This window comes from Amblyomma mixtum, chromosome 8 (genome assembly GCF_055824585.1).
Source record: "Amblyomma mixtum isolate Tamu chromosome 8, ASM5582458v1, whole genome shotgun sequence".
Lineage (NCBI taxonomy): Eukaryota > Metazoa > Arthropoda > Arachnida > Ixodida > Ixodidae > Amblyomma > Amblyomma mixtum.
Genome location: NC_143019.1, coordinates 135,376,598 through 135,396,287, shown reverse-complemented (window position 1 = coordinate 135,396,287; position 19,690 = coordinate 135,376,598). Strand labels below are relative to the sequence as shown.

The 19,690-nt window shown below is 50.0% G+C and overlaps 2 protein-coding genes across 2 annotated transcripts; both read right to left on the bottom strand.

Moving 5' to 3' along the window:
* Positions 1-527: 527 nt before the first annotated feature.
* Positions 528-1,778, bottom strand: LOC149334547 (uncharacterized). The gene has a single exon (XM_089556269.1). It carries the CDS (start codon positions 1,776-1,778, stop codon positions 528-530), a length of 1,251 nt encoding a protein of 416 aa, XP_089412395.1.
* A 6,660-nt stretch (positions 1,779-8,438) lies between these two features.
* On the bottom strand, positions 8,439-11,327 carry LOC149334546 (uncharacterized). Its single transcript, XM_089557950.1, has 2 exons — positions 10,179-11,327; positions 8,439-8,444 (listed from the first exon to the last, which is right to left on the bottom strand). The coding sequence occupies exons 1-2, from the start codon at positions 11,286-11,288 to the stop codon at positions 8,439-8,441; spliced, it is 1,116 nt and encodes a 371-aa protein (XP_089414076.1). The 5' UTR covers positions 11,289-11,327.
* Between the last annotated feature and the right edge of the window lie 8,363 nt (positions 11,328-19,690).

The window sequence follows — 19,690 nt, the reverse complement described above, 5'->3', positions numbered from 1 at the left end:
GTCGCGCGCACTAAGGACGCAGTTGTAATCGCCCATAACAATGAGCTGCCTGTCCGTGCGAAGCCATTCTTCGACGCTTTCAAAAAACGCGGCTCGGCCATCAACCACATTAGGTGCATACAGACAAACAATGCGCCAGTCGATGTTACAGAGCGAAAAATCGATGGACACGTATCGACCCGACAGGCACGAATGATGACCGTGTACTTCTATCCCCGGCAACTTCTTAACAAAAAGAATACAGCCAGCCGATGTGCCTACAGCATGGCTAACGACGGCAAAATACCTAGACGTGAAACGTTGCACCATGCTCCCGGTCTCTTCCTCCCCGTCGACTTTGCTCTCCTGCACTGCCAGTATATCGATATCTTGCTCCGTTACAAGTCGGTACAGCTGGCTTTGTTTTCTTTTACCTGCCAGGCCTCTAACGTTTAGGGTGGCGACTTTAAACGGAGTTGCAGAAGCCATTTTAACTTAGGAAGAGGAGACCGAAAGCATGGTGCTTACCTCTCGCGTCCAGCATGTCGCTAGACGATGCCGTCGCCGCCGGTGTCACCCGGCGCGAGCACGTGCTCCTGGTCAGGCGGCGCCTTGTCGCCGCCACGCTTGTCAGTCGGGACCTTTGGGCGCGGCCGCAGGCTGGCCCGTCGCGCTTGCGGCGTCTTTGCCGGCGGTTCCTCCACGCTGGGCTCTGCTGCCTTCTCCCCGTCGGCCTTGGTCTCGGCGTGCGAACGCTTCGCAGGTGTGGTCACGCCGACGTTCACGCGGGATTCGGTCTTGTCGTCGTGGCTCTCGCTGGCCGCCTTCCGTTCCACGTCCAAGTGCACGGGTGGGCTCGCTCCATCTATGGGCGTCTCCCGAGGCGTCGAAGATGGGTCAATGGCTGGCGACCCGCTCTCCTGTGCGACTGCCGTGTCGATGTTGCTGCTCGCAACCGCTGGCTGAACCGCCACCTCCTGCGTCTTGCCCGCGTCGTCGGCCCCGCTTGCTGCTTCCTCTGCTTCCACGACGTCCATCAGTTCTGCGGAGTCGCTCGCTGCTACATGCCCGGTAGCCGACGCGTAGGTACGAACGCAGTCAGCCTCCGAGTGTCCATAGCGTCGGCATTTCGAACACCTGGGCACCTTGCAATCGCGGCGAACATGCCCCGTGCCACCGCAACGAAGGCACTGCATCGGCCGCCCGGGCACCACCACGAGAGCCAACTCGCCAGCGACTCGTACCTGGTGGGGCAGGTCGTCCACTTTCACGCCTGGCTTCAGTTTGAGGAGCACGGTCCTCGTGGTGGACCCCTTCTCCTTCATGCCGGTGACGCGCCAACGCTCCCGGGTGACCTCGGTCACGTTGCCGAAAGCCGCGAATGCCGTACGGATATCCTCGTCAGCGACGCCGTGTAGCATCCAGTGGAGTCGCAGCTTGACCTGGTGGTCCTCTGGGTCAAAAACGATGCAGCGGCGTCCCTTGACTTCCAGCTCCTTCATGGCGGCCAGTTTCTTTGCGGCATCCCCACTGCTGAAGGTTACCGCCCACACGTGGTTAATCTGGTACGCCCCCAACGCCACGACGTCGGGGAGCGCGCCAACGTTAGCGAGGGCGTCTCTGAAGTCTTCGACCCTGTAGGGTCGCAAACGCACGTCGCCGTGCAGGAAAACAGTGTTTAAAACAACACGTCCGGTGGGCAGCGTAGGCAGAACGATCTCGTAGTCCTTATCAGCGTCGCCGGCAAACCTGTTTCCGCGGCCGGCAACGGCCGCTATCGCCGCTCCGTGGGAGCCCATGATTCTGCGTCCGTCACGCTCGGTGGCTGGAAGTAGAATCACTACGCCACGACTGCGGTGATTAATCCTTGACATATAAAAGCATTTTCCTCGGCGATAAGACATTTCCTCCTTTCCAGGCGTGACGTCAGACAAGCTAGCGCAGCGCCACCCGTGACCGCTTAAACCGGCTTACTGACGCTTCGTCCATGCGCGACGCTTTTCATGTTGTAGGCGGCCGTCACGTGGTGATAACTGGTGATGTGGTGCTCGTTCCGCCATTACTTCTGACCGTGGTCGTCATTTCGACTTCGCATTATTCGCCAACCTACCCGTCCATAACATCAAGACGATCTTTTACCACCAGATTTTCTAAGGTCGACGGCTTTCCTCGGCAACTGAAGGCTTCGCTTATAGCGCTGGTTCTCCCTTCACACTGGATTGAGCGCCTACCCTTGGGTCCTGCTTGGCCTACGCACTACACTTCGCAATGACTGTTCCACATGTGCAGCAGAGCTCACGTCTGTTGCCACTGCTCGTGTTCCTGGCAAATATTTCGAGCACTCGCCAAGCACACCTCTCGACGTTTCCAACAACGCCGGCCGTCTACGCAGCTCTGTGCGCATCACAGTCGGTCAGCCTGCAGGAAAAGGAGGTTCCTTTTCTGCGCAGTTTATTGAGTACGAGCAGACAGTACGGGGGGTTGGCTTGATGTGATTGCATTTGTTATCCTGTTGTTGTGTTCGTATTTCAAGCAGGAATGATATGTCATAGGTTTCCTTTGCACGCGTGGTAGTGATTGTTGTGTTTCGATTTTGTATTTTCTAACGCTTTTAAAAGCTTCCCTTTCGTGAATAAAAATTCAGTTGATAGTCTGCGCTTGTGTTGTGTCTTCTTGTTCGCTTTGGTCCTCGTTTCTTTTTGCGCAGCTAAGTGTGAATGGTAAGCCGAAACCCTTTACAAGTTTAACAGCGGAACTGTATGTGGCTAGCTCCTGGTGTGAGCGTCTACGTATAGGGCTGGGGAAACTCGCGGTTAACGTGACCTGGCCGTCACCCACAACGAGGAAACGTCCGAGCATGCCCCACACCCGTGTTAGTAGAGGCTTCTAAGTTTTGTAACGTTCAAAAGCACTAATGAGAAAGTGTAATCGTAGAGACATTTTCTTTTCGGCACGGAGCAAGTTTGTGAATGGACTTCTTTCAACTGGGATTTGAAGCGCCTCGGAGTGGCCGGAGGCGACATTTCAAGCGGGCAGACGAAAGATGGACGGATCAATACCCTGTGAGCATTCTTTTACAGTTTTTTTCTGTCGTTGCAAGTGAAAGGCGGAAAAGCCATTTTACGACGCGTGGAAAATGGGCAAGAACGTGAATTAACAAGGTAAAAAGTGTTGCTGGTTAATGCCAGATCTTGTGGCGAAAAACAGCGCTTAAAGGGCAACTGCAGCACTTTTTTGAGAATTTCGTGATATTCAAGGATTCGAATCTAAATAGGCTTTACGTGAAGCATGCCAATTGTTTTTGCACTAGCATTTGAAGTAGTTACGTAATGGACGATTGAATTTTGCGCTGCTGCTCAATGCACTGGAGGTGTGCACGTAAGTTCAGCGTGACGTCACGGAAGGTCTGCCTTACATTACCACTGTCGTCAGCCACACCCTGCCCTGACTCGTTAGACGCTGCCAATCAACTCTCGGCAGGGTTTGCCTTTGATGGCGTTCCTTTTTTTCCTTCAAAGCAGGCGTTTGCGCGTTGGAAATGTATACCGATACCTTCGATGACGTCATCATGCGCCCCCCCCCCCCCTCCCAACTTGGCGTTGTGCGCTCCGGAGAACCTTAAAGGTCGTCCGGATTTGAATCAGGGACTACTTCACTATTTCAAGCGCTAAACCAAAAAGACTTCGCATGCTTTACCTGCAAGTTTCACACATTGTATCATCTCAAGCTCGTGTATTTCTAGAACCTATGCAGTTTCCCTTTTAAATCAGAGGCGGCGGCAAACGCGTCGCATCCCCACACTTCTTTGTCTCGTGTAAGCGCTGCTTTTTTGCTGCGAAAATGCGGTATTTATTTTTCAAACATTTTGTATATGCCATCGCTCGAATGGCACCCTTAACACGATGTCACCCTTCGAACATTTCCAGCGTTTCTTTTTTCCTCCACTTGCAAACTTCGGCTGTATATTCACTTGTGGAATTAAAAAAAAAGGTGTTATCATCTATTGTACTTTTTTTTCTACAAGACAGGCGCTCCAATGACTAGCGCTCTTCCCGCTGCCACACTACTTCTCTGAGCGGCGCATTAGGTAGGCCACGGCTCGCAGTCAATGCCAGGTTAGAGGAAATAGCTGACACATTGCTTCCTAACGTCAGCAGCTGTATAGGTAAAAATAAAATGAACTTAAGTTTCAGAAGCACAGAGTGAAACAAATGTGTACTGAGCGAGCACGAAATGCTGCCGCAGGACTGAACTGGTGCCTTTAAACACTGCGGCTTTACCGCATAGACCCTTGGAAAGAGGGGCGGTGAAGGGACAAGACTCCCTGCTTCCTCTGCCTGCAATTGCTTCAAGAAATGTCAACTTCATGCTTCGCAATCCTTTCTTCATAATGGCAGACATTTCGCTTAATTGCCTATTTGCCATAGCAATGCAGGAAAAACAACATGTAGTGTTCGCCTGCCCTGAGCCTCACTACATGTATTGCCGAGAAAACGGCCCGGCTAAGACGGAGACCTCCGCGATAACATGCATAATAACTGTTCAGTTATTACAAAACTTTCGAAAAAGTCATAAGCCAAGCTTTAATTTCGACATCTGATGTCACGGTTACGTTATACTGACATGACACACTCGGCGAAGTCCTCCAGTGCTCACTGAGTAATTTTTGACTATCGCTACCAACATATATGCTTTGCCAAAATCAGACCTGTGAAATTACATGCGACACACTCAGCATGTTCCGCAAATGGGAAACAAGCACCCTGGTCATGCCGTGAAGCTCTTTTTTTTCGCCGTCATCCATTCGGCAATGAATGGGGAAGGAAAAAAAGAAAAATAATAAATAACGCTTAGGACATTTACAAATAAAGGGGACAAAAGGGAGAGGCGGCAAAAAGACATGGGGCAGAAATGTCCGCCATGTATCAATTCTGCTGACCGACAGTACCAGGAAGATACATGTCAGGCAAAAGGCGCGAAAAAAAAATGTGTTGCGCCTGTCAGTCACACTGATAGCAAAATTGAATGTTGTTACAGGACCTTCAGCTGCGGTGTACTAAAACGTCTCTTGGCGCTGGCGGTATATTATACCCCTGTCACACGGCCAGTTTCAATGGCCATCGAGTCGAGAGCCATCGAGATTTTCGATCGCCATTGAACTCGAGGGAGTTGTGGAGCTGCTACACGGCAAATCTCAATGGCCATTGAAATCGTTCTCGTGTCTTACGCCAAGCTCGTGTGGCGCCACAATCGCTGCTTTCGGTTTCGCGCAAATAACAAAAATATATTGACGAAACTTAACTAAATGTTGAAATACACTTTCTTGCAGTCATAAGGCGCGTTCACACTTGTTCAAAAATCCGGCAAGCGAAGCGGATTCGCTCGCCGCAAAAACTAGGACCTGTTCTCATCTGTTGACGCCCGGGCGAGTTGGAACGGCCGCGCCGCTGCTGCTTCTCGCTTTGCGCACCACGTCGCCGCTCGCGACGTACACAGATACAGTGAGAAAAGAGCATAAATTTATGCTGTCTACGTACCACGAGCGTATGCACGCTTACGTACGCTAAACGCAGGCGCATTCTCACATTGAGTTCAGCGTATGCTAGCAGAGAGGCAAAAATAAACTTAGTCTCTAGTGGCGCCATCTGGTAGTCAAAACGGGAACCATTACTGTCAACAAACCGCCTCTCTTAGGCCTAACAGCGGCAGAATCGTCACTCTAAATAAAAAATAAAGCAAATTTATCACTTATACGTTTTCTTCTAGGCAAGATGAGACGAAGCGAAAGACCGGTGCCCCATTTATGACCAGTGAACGGACAGAAAAAGGCAGCAACAACGAGAATTCAGTCCGAAGCGAGGGGTCCGGCTTTGAAGGGCGCCGCCATGTTTGTTGTCGTTCGAAGCAATGCTAGCAACCTTGGGCAACGCTCGAAGGCCCTCGAAATCTCGATAGAGTTCCGGGCTGCTCCGTCGACTCGATAGACTATTGACTCGATGGCCATTCAAACTGGCCGTGTAGCAGCGCTCGATCGCCTTCGAGTCGATAGGCTATCGATTCGAGGGCCTTCGAAATGCCCGTGTGACAGGGGTATTAGTTTCAGAAATGGGGGCAACACCTTCCCACGCCATGGGCAAAATCATATGGAACTGAAACCATAAAAATCATGGGCGGTAATCTTTGGGGTAAGCTGCAAAAAAAAAAAATCACTTGTTTCTCTAACCACAGAGCGCGTTGAAAAAAAAAAGAGAAAAAGAAAGCTCCACGATTTTTTGTTTAATTAAGGCTTGTGACACTTACAAACAGGCTCAGGTTTGCAACCGAGCCCGCTGTGTGCACCGCCATGCAGCGGAGCTTCCCAAGTGCACAGTCCACAGGCACTTGTACTCAGTTTTTAACCAGCGAGTGACCGGCGGTGGGAGTCGAACACCTCACCTCCCGCAGCCGAGACGGGCGTCTTAGCCACTACGCCACGACTTTTTTTTTTTTTTCTTTATTGCCTGGCTTTGACACAAAAACTGGACAACACAAAAAAAACAACAAAAGACAATAACTATGTACACACGACTTGTGGTCAGCCAGCATAAATCTGGCTTCGTCCAATTAAAATTCACGCAACGTACAGAGCGGCTCTAGTCTTGAGAGCCACTCCGGAGGCTCCGCAGCGGCTTTCTGAATGGCCAGAAACATCTCCATACTTTCGCGAAAATAAATTCTGGCAGGTCTTGCGTCACTGTCACAATGCCAGCCTGCCATTCTGGAGCGCCATATACAGTGGAGGCCTGTCAGCATTATTAAATCGAAAGGCACCCCATCCTCATTTTCAACACATAAGAACCGGATGCCATACGGGTCTAGTGGAAATTCTTTCTTTAATGTTCGCTGCAATACATCCCAAAAATAAACCCCTTCCCAACAGTGTAAAAATACATGGTCTATTGTTTCCGGCTTTCTGCAAATTAAACAGTGAGATCCCCAGGGTAAAAACAATTCCTTTCCTTCTAAAAATTTTTTAACCGGTAAGGTCCCGGTGTGCAACTTAAAAAAGAAGGTTTTTGTTCCAGGCGGCACCTGCATTTTTTTAACTCTCTTTAAAACATCCTTGCCTGGGCCTCCACTGTACAAGGCCCTGTACAAGGGCTCGGGGAAAACTACATCGCACAAGGCACGGTACAGTTTCTTTCGTTTCACACTGGACAGAAAGTCATTGGAAAATCGCGCGGAAAGAAACCTTACACTGGCTACGACTTCCCGGTAAAAACCGGTGACCCTACTATACACCTCAGCAGTTCCGACTATGTACTCTGGAAGTAGATGCCGCAGCCTAACTTGGCATACGGTACGCAAAAAAGGGTCTCTTGTGTCCCTAAAAAACAAAAAACGATTGACCAGCTGTCTCAAAAACAAATGGCCCAGTCCCAACCCGCCGTCTTGTACCCGTCGGAACAGGTTGGTCCGGCTGCAGCGCTCCCATTCAGACGACCAGATAAAGACGGCGAAGATTCGGTGTAGCTTTTGAATACTTAACCGTGAACAGTGCAACACCTGCATTACGTACCAGAGCCTGCTGATAAAGAACAGGTTGCAAACAGTGGCTCTGGCGAAAATCGACAAGGTCGTTCCTTTCCACTTATCAGCTCTCTCCCGTGTCTCTTTGACCTGTCCTGTCCAATAATGTTCACTGTCACGGTAAGCATCGAGCGGAACGCCCAAGTACTTATCTGGTGTTGTCGTCCACGGCACACTAGCAAACCTTTCAGGCGTAGATGCCCACCTTCCATGCCAAAGCCCGAGGCACTTCGACCAGTTAACCCCGCTGCCTGTAGCTTGGCTGAAATCGCGTACACATTGAACAGCCTCGCTTATGCCTCCCTCGTCAACGGCAAACACAGCAATGTCATCAGCGTACGCCAAGAGCTTCACTTCGGCTGCTTGTAATCTGAATCCGGTAATACTCCTTTTTTTCAGTATCTTTAAACAAAGGGTCTCCACATAAATACAAAATAAAAGGGGGCTGAGGGGACAGCCCTGGCGCACCGAACGCTGCACGCTAATGGGGGCCCCCAGACTCTTGTTAACGATCAATCTCGTCGTGCAGTTCCGGTATGCCAGGGCCACACCCTCGCGAATAACAGAACCAACGTTAACATGGCCTAATACTGCAAACAAAAGTTCATGGGCAACGCAGTCAAAAGCCTTTTCTAAATCTATCTGGAGTATAGCTACCTGATCATTAGTGTCATCACAGCATTCTAATACACTGCGCGCAACGTGGATATTGGTAAAAATGGACCGCCCTTTAATCCCGCAGGTCTGATGCGGACCAACTAATAAATGGATCACGGTCTGCAACCTTCGTGCCAAAACCTTCATGTAAATTTTGTACTCGACGTTAGTGAGTGCTATGGGTCGATATGCTGCTACCAGTCGTAATCTGTCTGTGTCGTCCGTTTTCGGAATCAGCACTGTATGGGAAGAGCCATAGGACGGAGGCAGTGATTTTAGTTTAAAGGCTTCATTAAAGATGACTGTCAAGACCGGGGAAATTACATGCTTAAATTCTTTGTAGAATGCCGCGCTGAACCCGTCCGGCCCAGGCGACTTACCAGGGTTTAAGCTGTCTATTGCTTGCTCGACTTCCAATTGAGTTATCGCCTGCTCTAATCTGTCTTTAGTTTCGTCGTCCAGGCGCGGCATCTCGGCCAGAAACGCCTCCTTAAAAGTGACAACGTCTACCGGATGCAATGCGAAGAGCGCCTGGTAATGCTCGAAAAAAGCTGCTTTGATATGATCGATGTCCGTTTTAGAAACACCTCTCCATTCTATTTCGTTTATGTGGTTTCTTTCGGCACGGGCTTTTTCTAAACCAAGCGCTCGTTTCGTTGGCGCTTCCCCTGCGGCCATGTCTTCTGCCCTTGCCCTCACCAGCGCTCCCCGATAACGTTCTTCTTCGATAAGCTGTAACTTTTGTTTCGTTTTCCTTATGTCTTCTATCCATTTACCAGGCGCTCGGCATTCCTGTTCTATCATCTTCTGAAGCAGTGCCTTAAGCTCCATTTCCTCTTTTTTTGCTTCATGACGTATACAGGTGGCTCTATCTATTGCTTTTAATTTTAAAGTTTCTTTAGTGAGCTCCCACTGCTGCCAAATCCTCATGTGACTACTTGGTTCTATTTTTGCTATTTCTTCCCTTACAGCTCGGTTATAAAATTCGTCCTGGAGTAGCTTCTCATTTAGCTTCCACATTTCCCATGAAAAACCATTCCCCTTCTTAATGAATCCTATGCAGCATTGAACCAAACAGTGGTCAGAAAATGAAACCGGCAGAACTACATAACTAATGCATTTAGGGACCGTTTCCGCGGATGCATAAATTCGGTCTAGCCGTGCGTGACTTGTGCCCTCGAATCGTGTGTACCTTACAGCACGCGTTCCTTCAAGACACTCTGCTACATCCTCGAGGTTGCAGTTCACAATCATTCGTAACAACACTTCGGTGCTTTTATCCCTGAAACCTCGGACGCTTGTCTTGTCGCGCGCACTAAGAACACAGTTGTAATCGCCCATAACAATGAGCTGCCTGTCCGTGCGAAGCCGTTCTTCGACGCTTTCAAAAAACGCGGCTCGGCCATCAACCACATTAGGTGCATACAGACAAACAATGCGCCAGTCGATGTTACAGAGCGAAAAATCGATGGACACGTATCGACCCGACAGGCACGAATGATGACCGTGTACTTCTATCCCCGGCAACTTCTTAACAAAAAGAATACAGCCAGCCGATGTGCCTACAGCATGGCTAACGACGGCATAATACCTAGACGTGAAACGTCGCACCATGCTCCCGGTCTCCTCCTCCCCGTCGACTTTGGTCTCCTGCACTGCCAGTATATCGATATCTTGCTCCGTTACAAGTCGGTACAGCTGGCTTTGTTTTCGTTTACCTGCCAGGCCTCTAACGTTTAGGGTGGCGACTTTAAACGGAGTTGCAGAAGCCATTTTAACTTAGGAAGAGGAGACCGAAAGCATGGTGCTTACCTCCCGCGTCCAGCATGTCGCTAGACGATGCCGTCGCCGCCGGTGTCACCCGGCGCGAGCACGTGCTCCTGGTCATGCGGCGCCTTGTCGCCGCCACGCTTGTCAGTCGGGACATTTGGGCGCGGCCGCAGGCTGGGCCGTCGCGCTTGCGGCGTCTTTGCCGGCGGTTCCTCCACGCTGGGCTCAGCTGCCTTCTCCCCGTTGGCCGTGGTCTCGGCGTGCGAACGCTTCGCAGGTGTAGTCACGCCGACGTTCACGCGGGAGTCGGCCTTGTCGTCGTGGCTCTCGCTGGCCGCCTTGCGTTCCACGTCCACGTGCACGGGCGGGCTCGCTCCATCGTTGGGCGTTTCCACTGGCGTCGAAGGCGAGTCAGCAGCTGGCGACCCGCTCTCCTGTGCGACAGCCGTGTCGGTGTTGCTACTTGCAACAGCTGGCTGAACCGCCACCCCGTCCGTTTTGCCCGCGTCGTCGATACCGCTCGCTGCTTCCTCCGCTTCGACGACGTCCATGAGCTCTGCGGAGTCGCTCGCCGCTACACGGCCGGTCGCCGACGCGTAGGTGCGCACGCAGTCAGCCTCGGAGTGTCCATAGCGACGGCACTTTGAGCACCTGGGCACCTTGCAATCACGGCGCACGTGCCCCGTCCCGCCGCAGCGCAGGCACTGCATCGGCCGCCCGGGCACCACCACGAGAGCCAACTCGCCGGCGACACGAACCTGGTGGGGTAGGTCATCCACCTTCATGCCAGGCTTCATCTTTAGCAGCACGGTCCTCGTGGTGGACCCCTTCTCCTTCATGCCGGCGACGCGCCAACGCTCCCGGGTGACCTCGGTCACGTTGCCGAACGCCGCGAAAGCAGTCCGGATGTCCTCGTCGGCGACGCCGTGCAACATCCAGTGCAGGCGCAGCTTCACCTGGTGGTCTTCTGGGTCGAAGACGATGCAGCGGCGTCCCTTAACCTCGAGCTCCTTCATGGCGGCCAGTTTCTTTGCGGCATCCCCACTGCTGAAGGTTACCGCCCACACGTGGTTAATCTGGTACGCCCCCAACGCCACGACGTCGGGGAGCGCACCCACGTTAGCGAGGGCGTCTCTGAAGTCTTCGACCCTGTAGGGTCGCACACGCACGTCGCCGTGCAGAAAAACCGTGTTTAAAACAACACGTCCGGTGGGCAGGGTAGGCAGAACGATCTCGTAGTCCTTATCAGCTTCGCTGGCAAACCTGTTTCCGCGGCCGGCAACGGCCGCTATCGCCGCTCCGTGGGAGCCCATGATTCTGCGTCCGTCACGCGCGGTGGCTGGAAGTAGAATGACTACGCCACGACTGCGGTGATTAATCCTTGACATATAAAAGCATTTTCCTCGGCGATAAGACATTTCCTCCTTTCCAGGCGTGACGTCAGACAAGCTAGCGCAGCGCCACCCGTGACCGCTTAAACCGGCTTACTGACGCTTCGTCCATGTGCGACGCTTTTCATGTTGTAGGCGGCCGTCACGTGGTGATAACTGGTGATGTGGTGCTCGTTCCGCCATTACTTCTGACCGTGGTCGTCATTTCGACTTCGCATTATTCGCCAACCTACCCGTCCATAACATCAAGACGATCTTTTACCACCAGATTTTCTAAGGTCGACGGCTTTCCTCGGCAACTGAAGGCTTCGCTTATAGCGCTGGTTCTCCCTTCACACTGGATTGAGCGCCTACCCTTGGGTCCTGCTTGGCCTACGCACTACACTTCGCAATGACTGTTCCACATGTGCAGCAGAGCTCACGTCTGTTGCCACTGCTCGTGTTCCTGGCAAATATTTCGAGCACTCGCCAAGCACACCTGTCGACGTTTCCAACAACGCCGGCCGTCTACGCAGCTCTGTGCGCATCACAGTCGGTCAGCCTGCAGGAAAAGGAGGTTCCTTTTCTGCGCAGTTTATTGAGTACGAGCAGACAGTACGGGGGGTTGGCTTGATGTGATTGCATTTGTTATCCTGTTGTTGTGTTCGTATTTCAAGCAGGAATGATATGTCATAGGTTTCCTTTGCACGCGTGGTAGTGATTGTTGTGTTTCGATTTTGTATTTTCTAACGCTTTTAAAAGCTTCCCTTTCGTGAATAAAAATTCAGTTGATAGTCTGCGCTTGTGTTGTGTCTTCTTGTTCGCTTTGGTCCTCGTTTCTTTTTGCGCAGCTAAGTGTGAATGGTAAGCCGAAACCCTTTACAAGTTTAACAGCGGAACTGTATGTGGCTAGCTCCTGGTGTGAGCGTCTACGTATAGGGCTGGGGAAACTCGCGGTTAACGTGACCTGGCCGTCACCCACAACGAGGAAACGTCCGAGCATGCCCCACACCCGTGTTAGTAGAGGCTTCTAAGTTTTGTAACGTTCAAAAGCACTAATGAGAAAGTGTAATCGTAGAGACATTTTCTTTTCGGCACGGAGCAAGTTTGTGAATGGACTTCTTTCAACTGGGATTTGAAGCGCCTCGGAGTGGCCGGAGGCGACATTTCAAGCGGGCAGACGAAAGATGGACGGATCAATACCCTGTGAGCATTCTTTTACAGTTTTTTTCTGTCGTTGCAAGTGAAAGGCGGAAAAGCCATTTTACGACGCGTGGAAAATGGGCAAGAACGTGAATTAACAAGGTAAAAAGTGTTGCTGGTTAATGCCAGATCTTGTGGCGAAAAACAGCGCTTAAAGGGCAACTGCAGCACTTTTTTGAGAATTTCGTGATATTCAAGGATTCGAATCTAAATAGGCTTTACGTGAAGCATGCCAATTGTTTTTGCACTAGCATTTGAAGTAGTTACGTAATGGACGATTGAATTTTGCGCTGCTGCTCAATGCACTGGAGGTGTGCACGTAAGTTCAGCGTGACGTCACGGAAGGTCTGCCTTACATTACCACTGTCGTCAGCCACACCCTGCCCTGACTCGTTAGACGCTGCCAATCAACTCTCGGCAGGGTTTGCCTTTGATGGCGTTCCTTTTTTTCCTTCAAAGCAGGCGTTTGCGCGTTGGAAATGTATACCAATACCTTCGATGACGTCATCATGCGCCCCCCCCCCCCCCCTCCCAACTTGGCGTTGTGCGCTGCGGAGAACCTTAAAGGTCGTCCGGATTTGAATCAGGGACTACTTCACTATTTCAAGCGCTAAACCAAAAAGACTTCGCATGCTTTACCTGCAAGTTTCACACATTCTATCATCTCAAGCTCGTGTATTTCTAAAACCTATGCAGTTTCCCTTTTAAATCAGAGGCGGCGGCAAACGCGTCGCATCCCCACACTTCTTTGTCTCGTGTAAGCGCTGCTTTTTTGCTGCGAAAATGCGGTATTTATTTTTCAAACATTTTGTATATGCCATCGCTCGAATGGCACCCTTAACACGATGTCACCCTTCGAACATTTCCAGCGTTTCTTTTTTCCTCCACTTGCGAACTTCGGCTGTATATTCACTTGTGGAATTAAAAAAAAAGGTGTTATCATCTATTCTACTTTTTTTTCTACAAGACAGGCGCTCCAATGACTAGCGCTCTTCCCGCTGCCACACTACTTCTCTGAGCGGCGCATTAGGTAGGCCACGGCTCGCAGTCAATGCCAGGTTAGAGGAAATAGCTGACACATTGCTTCCTAACGTCAGCAGCTGTATAGGTAAAAATAAAATGAACTTAAGTTTCAGAAGCACAGAGTGAAACAAATGTGTACTGAGCGAGCACGAAATGCTGCCGCAGGACTGAACTGGTGCCTTTAAACACTGCGGCTTTACCGCATAGACCCTTGGAAAGAGGGGCGGTGAAGGGACAAGACTCCCTGCTTCCTCTGCCTGCAATTGCTTCAAGAAATGTCAACTTCATGCTTCGCAATCCTTTCTTCATAATGGCAGACATTTCGCTTAATTGCCTATTTGCCATAGCAATGCAGGAAAAACAACATGTAGTGTTCGCCTGCCCTGAGCCTCACTACATGTATTGCCGAGAAAACGGCCCGGCTAAGACGGAGACCTCCGCGATAACATGCATAATAACTGTTCAGTTATTACAAAACTTTCGAAAAACTCATAAGCCAAGCTTTAATTTCGACATCTGATGTCACGGTTACGTTATACTGACATGACACACTCGGCGAAGTCCTCCAGTGCTCACTGAGTAATTTTTGACTATCGCTACCAACATATATGCTTTGCCAAAATCAGACCTGTGAAATTACATGCGACACACTCAGCATGTTCCGCAAATGGGAAACAAGCACCCTGGTCATGCCGTGAAGCTCTTTTTTTTCGCCGTCATCCATTCGGCAATGAATGGGGAAGGAAAAAAAGAAAAATAATAAATAACGCTTAGGACATTTACAAATAAAGGGGACAAAAGGGAGAGGCGGCAAAAAGACATGGGGCAGAAATGTCCGCCATGTATCAATTCTGCTGACCGACAGTACCAGGAAGATACATGTCAGGCAAAAGGCGCGAAAAAAAATGTGTTGCGCCTGTCAGTCACACTGATAGCAAAATTGAATGTTGTTACAGGACCTTCAGCTGCGGTGTACTAAAACGTCTCTTGGCGCTGGCGGTATATTATACCCCTGTCACACGGCCAGTTTCAATGGCCATCGAGTCGAGAGCCATCGAGATTTTCGATCGCCATTGAACTCGAGGGAGTTGTGGAGCTGCTACACGGCAAATCTCAATGGCCATTGAAATCGTTCTCGTGTCTTACGCCAAGCTCGTGTGGCGCCACAATCGCTGCTTTCGGTTTCGCGCAAATAACAAAAATATATTGACGAAACTTGACTAAATGTTGAAATACACTTTCTTGCAGTCATAAGGCGCGTTCACACTTGTTCAAAAATCCGGCAAGCGAAGCGGATTCGCTCGCCGCAAAAACTAGGACCTGTTCTCATCTGTTGACGCCCGGGCGAGTTGGAACGGCCGCGCCGCTGCTGCTTCTCGCTTTGCGCACCACGTCGCCGCTCGCGACGTACACAGATACAGTGAGAAAAGAGCATAAATTTATGCTGTCTACGTACCACGAGCGTATGCACGCTTACGTACGCTAAACGCAGGCGCATTCTCACATTGAGTTCAGCGTATGCTAGCAGAGAGGCAAAAATAAACTTAGTCTCTAGTGGCGCCATCTGGTAGTCAAAACGGGAACCATTACTGTCAACAAACCGCCTCTCTTAGGCCTAACAGCGGCAGAATCGTCACTCTAAATAAAAAATAAAGCAAATTTATCACTTTTACGTTTTCTTCTAGGCAAGATGAGACGAAGCGAAAGACCGGTGCCCCATTTATGACCAGTGAACGGACAGAAAAAGGCAGCAACAACGAGAATTCAGTCCGAAGCGAGGGCTCGGCTTTGAAGGGCGCCGCCATGTTTGTTGTCGTTCGAAGCAATGCTAGCAACCTTGGGCAACGCTCGAAGGCCCTCGAAATCTCGATAGAGTTCCGGGCTGCTCCGTCGACTCGATAGACTATTGACTCGATGGCCATTCAAACTGGCCGTGTAGCAGCGCTCGATCGCCTTCGAGTCGATAGGCTATCGATTCGAGGGCCTTCGAAATGCCCGTGTGACAGGGGTATTAGTTTCAGAAATGGGGGCAACACCTTCCCACGCCATGGGCAAAATCATATGGAACTGAAACCATAAAAATCATGGGCGGTAATCTTTGGGGTAAGCTGCAAAAAAAAAAAATCACTTGTTTCTCTAACCACAGAGCGCGTTGAAAAAAAAAAAAGAGAAAAAGAAAGCTCCACGATTTTTTGTTTAATTAAGGCTTGTGACACTTACAAACAGGCTCAGGTTTGCAACCGAGCCCGCTGTGTGCACCGCCATGCAGCGGAGCTTCCCAAGTGCGCAGTCCACAGGCACTTGTACTCAGTTTTTAACCAGCGAGTGACCGGCGGTGGGAGTCGAACACCCCACCTCCCGCAGCCGAGACGGGCGTCTTAGCCACTACGCCACGACTGCGGTGATTAATCCTTGACATATAAAAGCATTTTCCTCGGCGATAAGACATTTCCTCCTTTCCAGGCGTGACGTCAGACAAGCTAGCGCAGCGCCACCCGTGACCGCTTAAACCGGCTTACTGACGCTTCGTCCATGCGCGACACTTTTCATGTTGTAGGCGGCCGTCACGTGGTGATAACTGGTGATGTGGTGCTCGTTCCGCCATTACTTCTGACCGTGGTCGTCATTTCGACTTCGCATTATTCGCCAACCTACCCGTCCATAACATCAAGACGATCTTTTACCACCAGATTTTCTAAGGTCGACGGCTTTCCTCGGCAACTGAAGGCTTCGCTTATAGCGCTGGTTCTCCCTTCACACTGGATTGAGCGCCTACCCTTGGGTCCTGCTTGGCCTACGCACTACACTTCGCAATGACTGTTCCACATGTGCAGGAGAGCTCACGTCTGTTGCCACTGCTCGTGTTCCTGGCAAATATTTCGAGCACTCGCCAAGCACACCTGTCGACGTTTCCAACAACGCCGGCCGTCTACGCAGCTCTGTGCGCATCACAGTCGGTCAGCCTGCAGGAAAAGGAGGTTCCTTTTCTGCGCAGTTTATTGAGTACGAGCAGACAGTACGGGGGGTTGGCTTGATGTGATTGCATTTGTTATCCTGTTGTTGTGTTCGTATTTCAAGCAGGAATGATATGTCATAGGTTTCCTTTGCACGCGTGGTAGTGATTGTTGTGTTTCGATTTTGTATTTTCTAACGCTTTTAAAAGCTTCCCTTTCGTGAATAAAAATTCAGTTGATAGTCTGCGCTTGTGTTGTGTCTTCTTGTTCGCTTTGGTCCTCGTTTCTTTTTGCGCAGCTAAGTGTGAATGGTAAGCCGAAACCCTTTACAAGTTTAACAGCGGAACTGTATGTGGCTAGCTCCTGGTGTGAGCGTCTACGTATAGGGCTGGGGAAACTCGCGGTTAACGTGACCTGGCCGTCACCCACAACGAGGAAACGTCCGAGCATGCCCCACACCCGTGTTAGTAGAGGCTTCTAAGTTTTGTAACGTTCAAAAGCACTAATGAGAAAGTGTAATCGTAGAGACATTTTCTTTTCGGCACGGAGCAAGTTTGTGAATGGACTTCTTTCAACTGGGATTTGAAGCGCCTCGGAGTGGCCGGAGGCGACATTTCAAGCGGGCAGACGAAAGATGGACGGATCAATACCCTGTGAGCATTCTTTTACAGTTTTTTTCTGTCGTTGCAAGTGAAAGGCGGAAAAGCCATTTTACGACGCGTGGAAAATGGGCAAGAACGTGAATTAACAAGGTAAAAAGTGTTGCTGGTTAATGCCAGATCTTGTGGCGAAAAACAGCGCTTAAAGGGCAACTGCAGCACTTTTTTGAGAATTTCGTGATATTCAAGGATTCGAATCTAAATAGGCTTTACGTGAAGCATGCCAATTGTTTTTGCACTAGCATTTGAAGTAGTTACGTAATGGACGATTGAATTTTGCGCTGCTGCTCAATGCACTGGAGGTGTGCACGTAAGTTCAGCGTGACGTCACGGAAGGTCTGCCTTACATTACCACTGTCGTCAGCCACACCCTGCCCTGACTCGTTAGACGCTGCCAATCAACTCTCGGCAGGGTTTGCCTTTGATGGCGTTCCTTTTTTTCCTTCAAAGCAGGCGTTTGCGCGTTGGAAATGTATACCGATACCTTCGATGACGTCATCATGCGCCCCCCCCCCTCCCAACTTGGCGTTGTGCGCTGCGGAGAACCTTAAAGGTCGTCCGGATTTGAATCAGGGACTACTTCACTATTTCAAGCGCTAAACCAAAAAGACTTCGCATGCTTTACCTGCAAGTTTCACACATTCTATCATCTCAAGCTCGTGTATTTCTAAAACCTATGCAGTTTCCCTTTTAAATCAGAGGCGGCGGCAAACGCGTCGCATCCCCACACTTCTTTGTCTCGTGTAAGCGCTGCTTTTTTGCTGCGAAAATGCGGTATTTATTTTTCAAACATTTTGTATATGCCATCGCTCGAATGGCACCCTTAACACGATGTCACCCTTCGAACATTTCCAGCGTTTCTTTTTTCCTCCACTTGCGAACTTCGGCTGTATATTCACTTGTGGAATTAAAAAAAAAGGTGTTATCATCTATTGTACTTTTTTTTCTACAAGACAGGCGCTCCAATGACTAGCGCTCTTCCCGCTGCCACACTACTTCTCTGAGCGGCGCATTAGGTAGGCCACGGCTCGCAGTCAATGCCAGGTTAGAGGAAATAGCTGACACATTGCTTCCTAACGTCAGCAGCTGTATAGGTAAAAATAAAATGAACTTAAGTTTCAGAAGCACAGAGTGAAACAAATGTGTACTGAGCGAGCACGAAATGCTGCCGCAGGACTGAACTGGTGCCTTTAAACACTGCGGCTTTACCGCATAGACCCTTGGAAAGAGGGGCGGTGAAGGGACAAGACTCCCTGCTTCCTCTGCCTGCAATTGCTTCAAGAAATGTCAACTTCATGCTTCGCAATCCTTTCTTCATAATGGCAGACATTTCGCTTAATTGCCTATTTGCCATAGCAATGCAGGAAAAACAACATGTAGTGTTCGCCTGCCCTGAGCCTCACTACATGTATTGCCGAGAAAACGGCCCGGCTAAGACGGAGACCTCCGCGATAACATGCATAATAACTGTTCAGTTATTACAAAACTTTCGAAAAAGTCATAAGCCAAGCTTTAATTTCGACATCTGATGTCACGGTTACGTTATACTGACATGACACACTCGGCGAAGTCCTCCAGTGCTCACTGAGTAATTTTTGACTATCGCTACCAACATATATGCTTTGCCAAAATCAGACCTGTGAAATTACATGCGACACACTCAGCATGTTCCGCAAATGGGAAACAAGCACCCTGGTCATGCCGTGAAGCTCTTTTTTTTCGCCGTCATCCATTCGGCAATGAATGGGGAAGGAAAAAAAGAAAAATAATAAATAACGCTTAGGACATTTACAAATAAAGGGGACAAAAGGGAGAGGCGGCAAAAAGACATGGGGCAGAAATGTCCGCCATGTATCAATTCTGCTGACCGACAGTACCAGGAAGATACATGTCAGGCAAAAGGCGCGAAAAAAAATGTGTTGCGCCTGTCAGTCACACTGATAGCAAAATTGAATGTTGTTACAGGACCTTCAGCTGCGGTGTACTAAAACGTCTCTTGGCGCTGGCGGTATATTATACCCCTGTCACACGGCCAGTTTCAATGGCCATCGAGTCGAGAGCCATCGAGATTTTCGATCGCCATTGAACTCGAGGGAGTTGTGGAGCTGCTACACGGCAAATCTCAATGGCCATTGAAATCGTTCTCGTGTCTTACGCCAAGCTCGTGTGGCGCCACAATCGCTGCTTTCGGTTTCGCGCAAATAACAAAAATATATTGACGAAACTTAACTAAATGTTGAAATACACTTTCTTGCAGTCATAAGGCGCGTTCACACTTGTTCAAAAATCCGGCAAGCGAAGCGGATTCGCTCGCCGCAAAAACTAGGACCTGTTCTCATCTGTTGACGCCCGGGCGAGTTGGAACGGCCGCGCCGCTGCTGCTTCTCGCTTTGCGCACCACGTCGCCGCTCGCGACGTACACAGATACAGTGAGAAAAGAGCATAAATTTATGCTGTCTACGTACCACGAGCGTATGCACGCTTACGTACGCTAAACGCAGGCGCA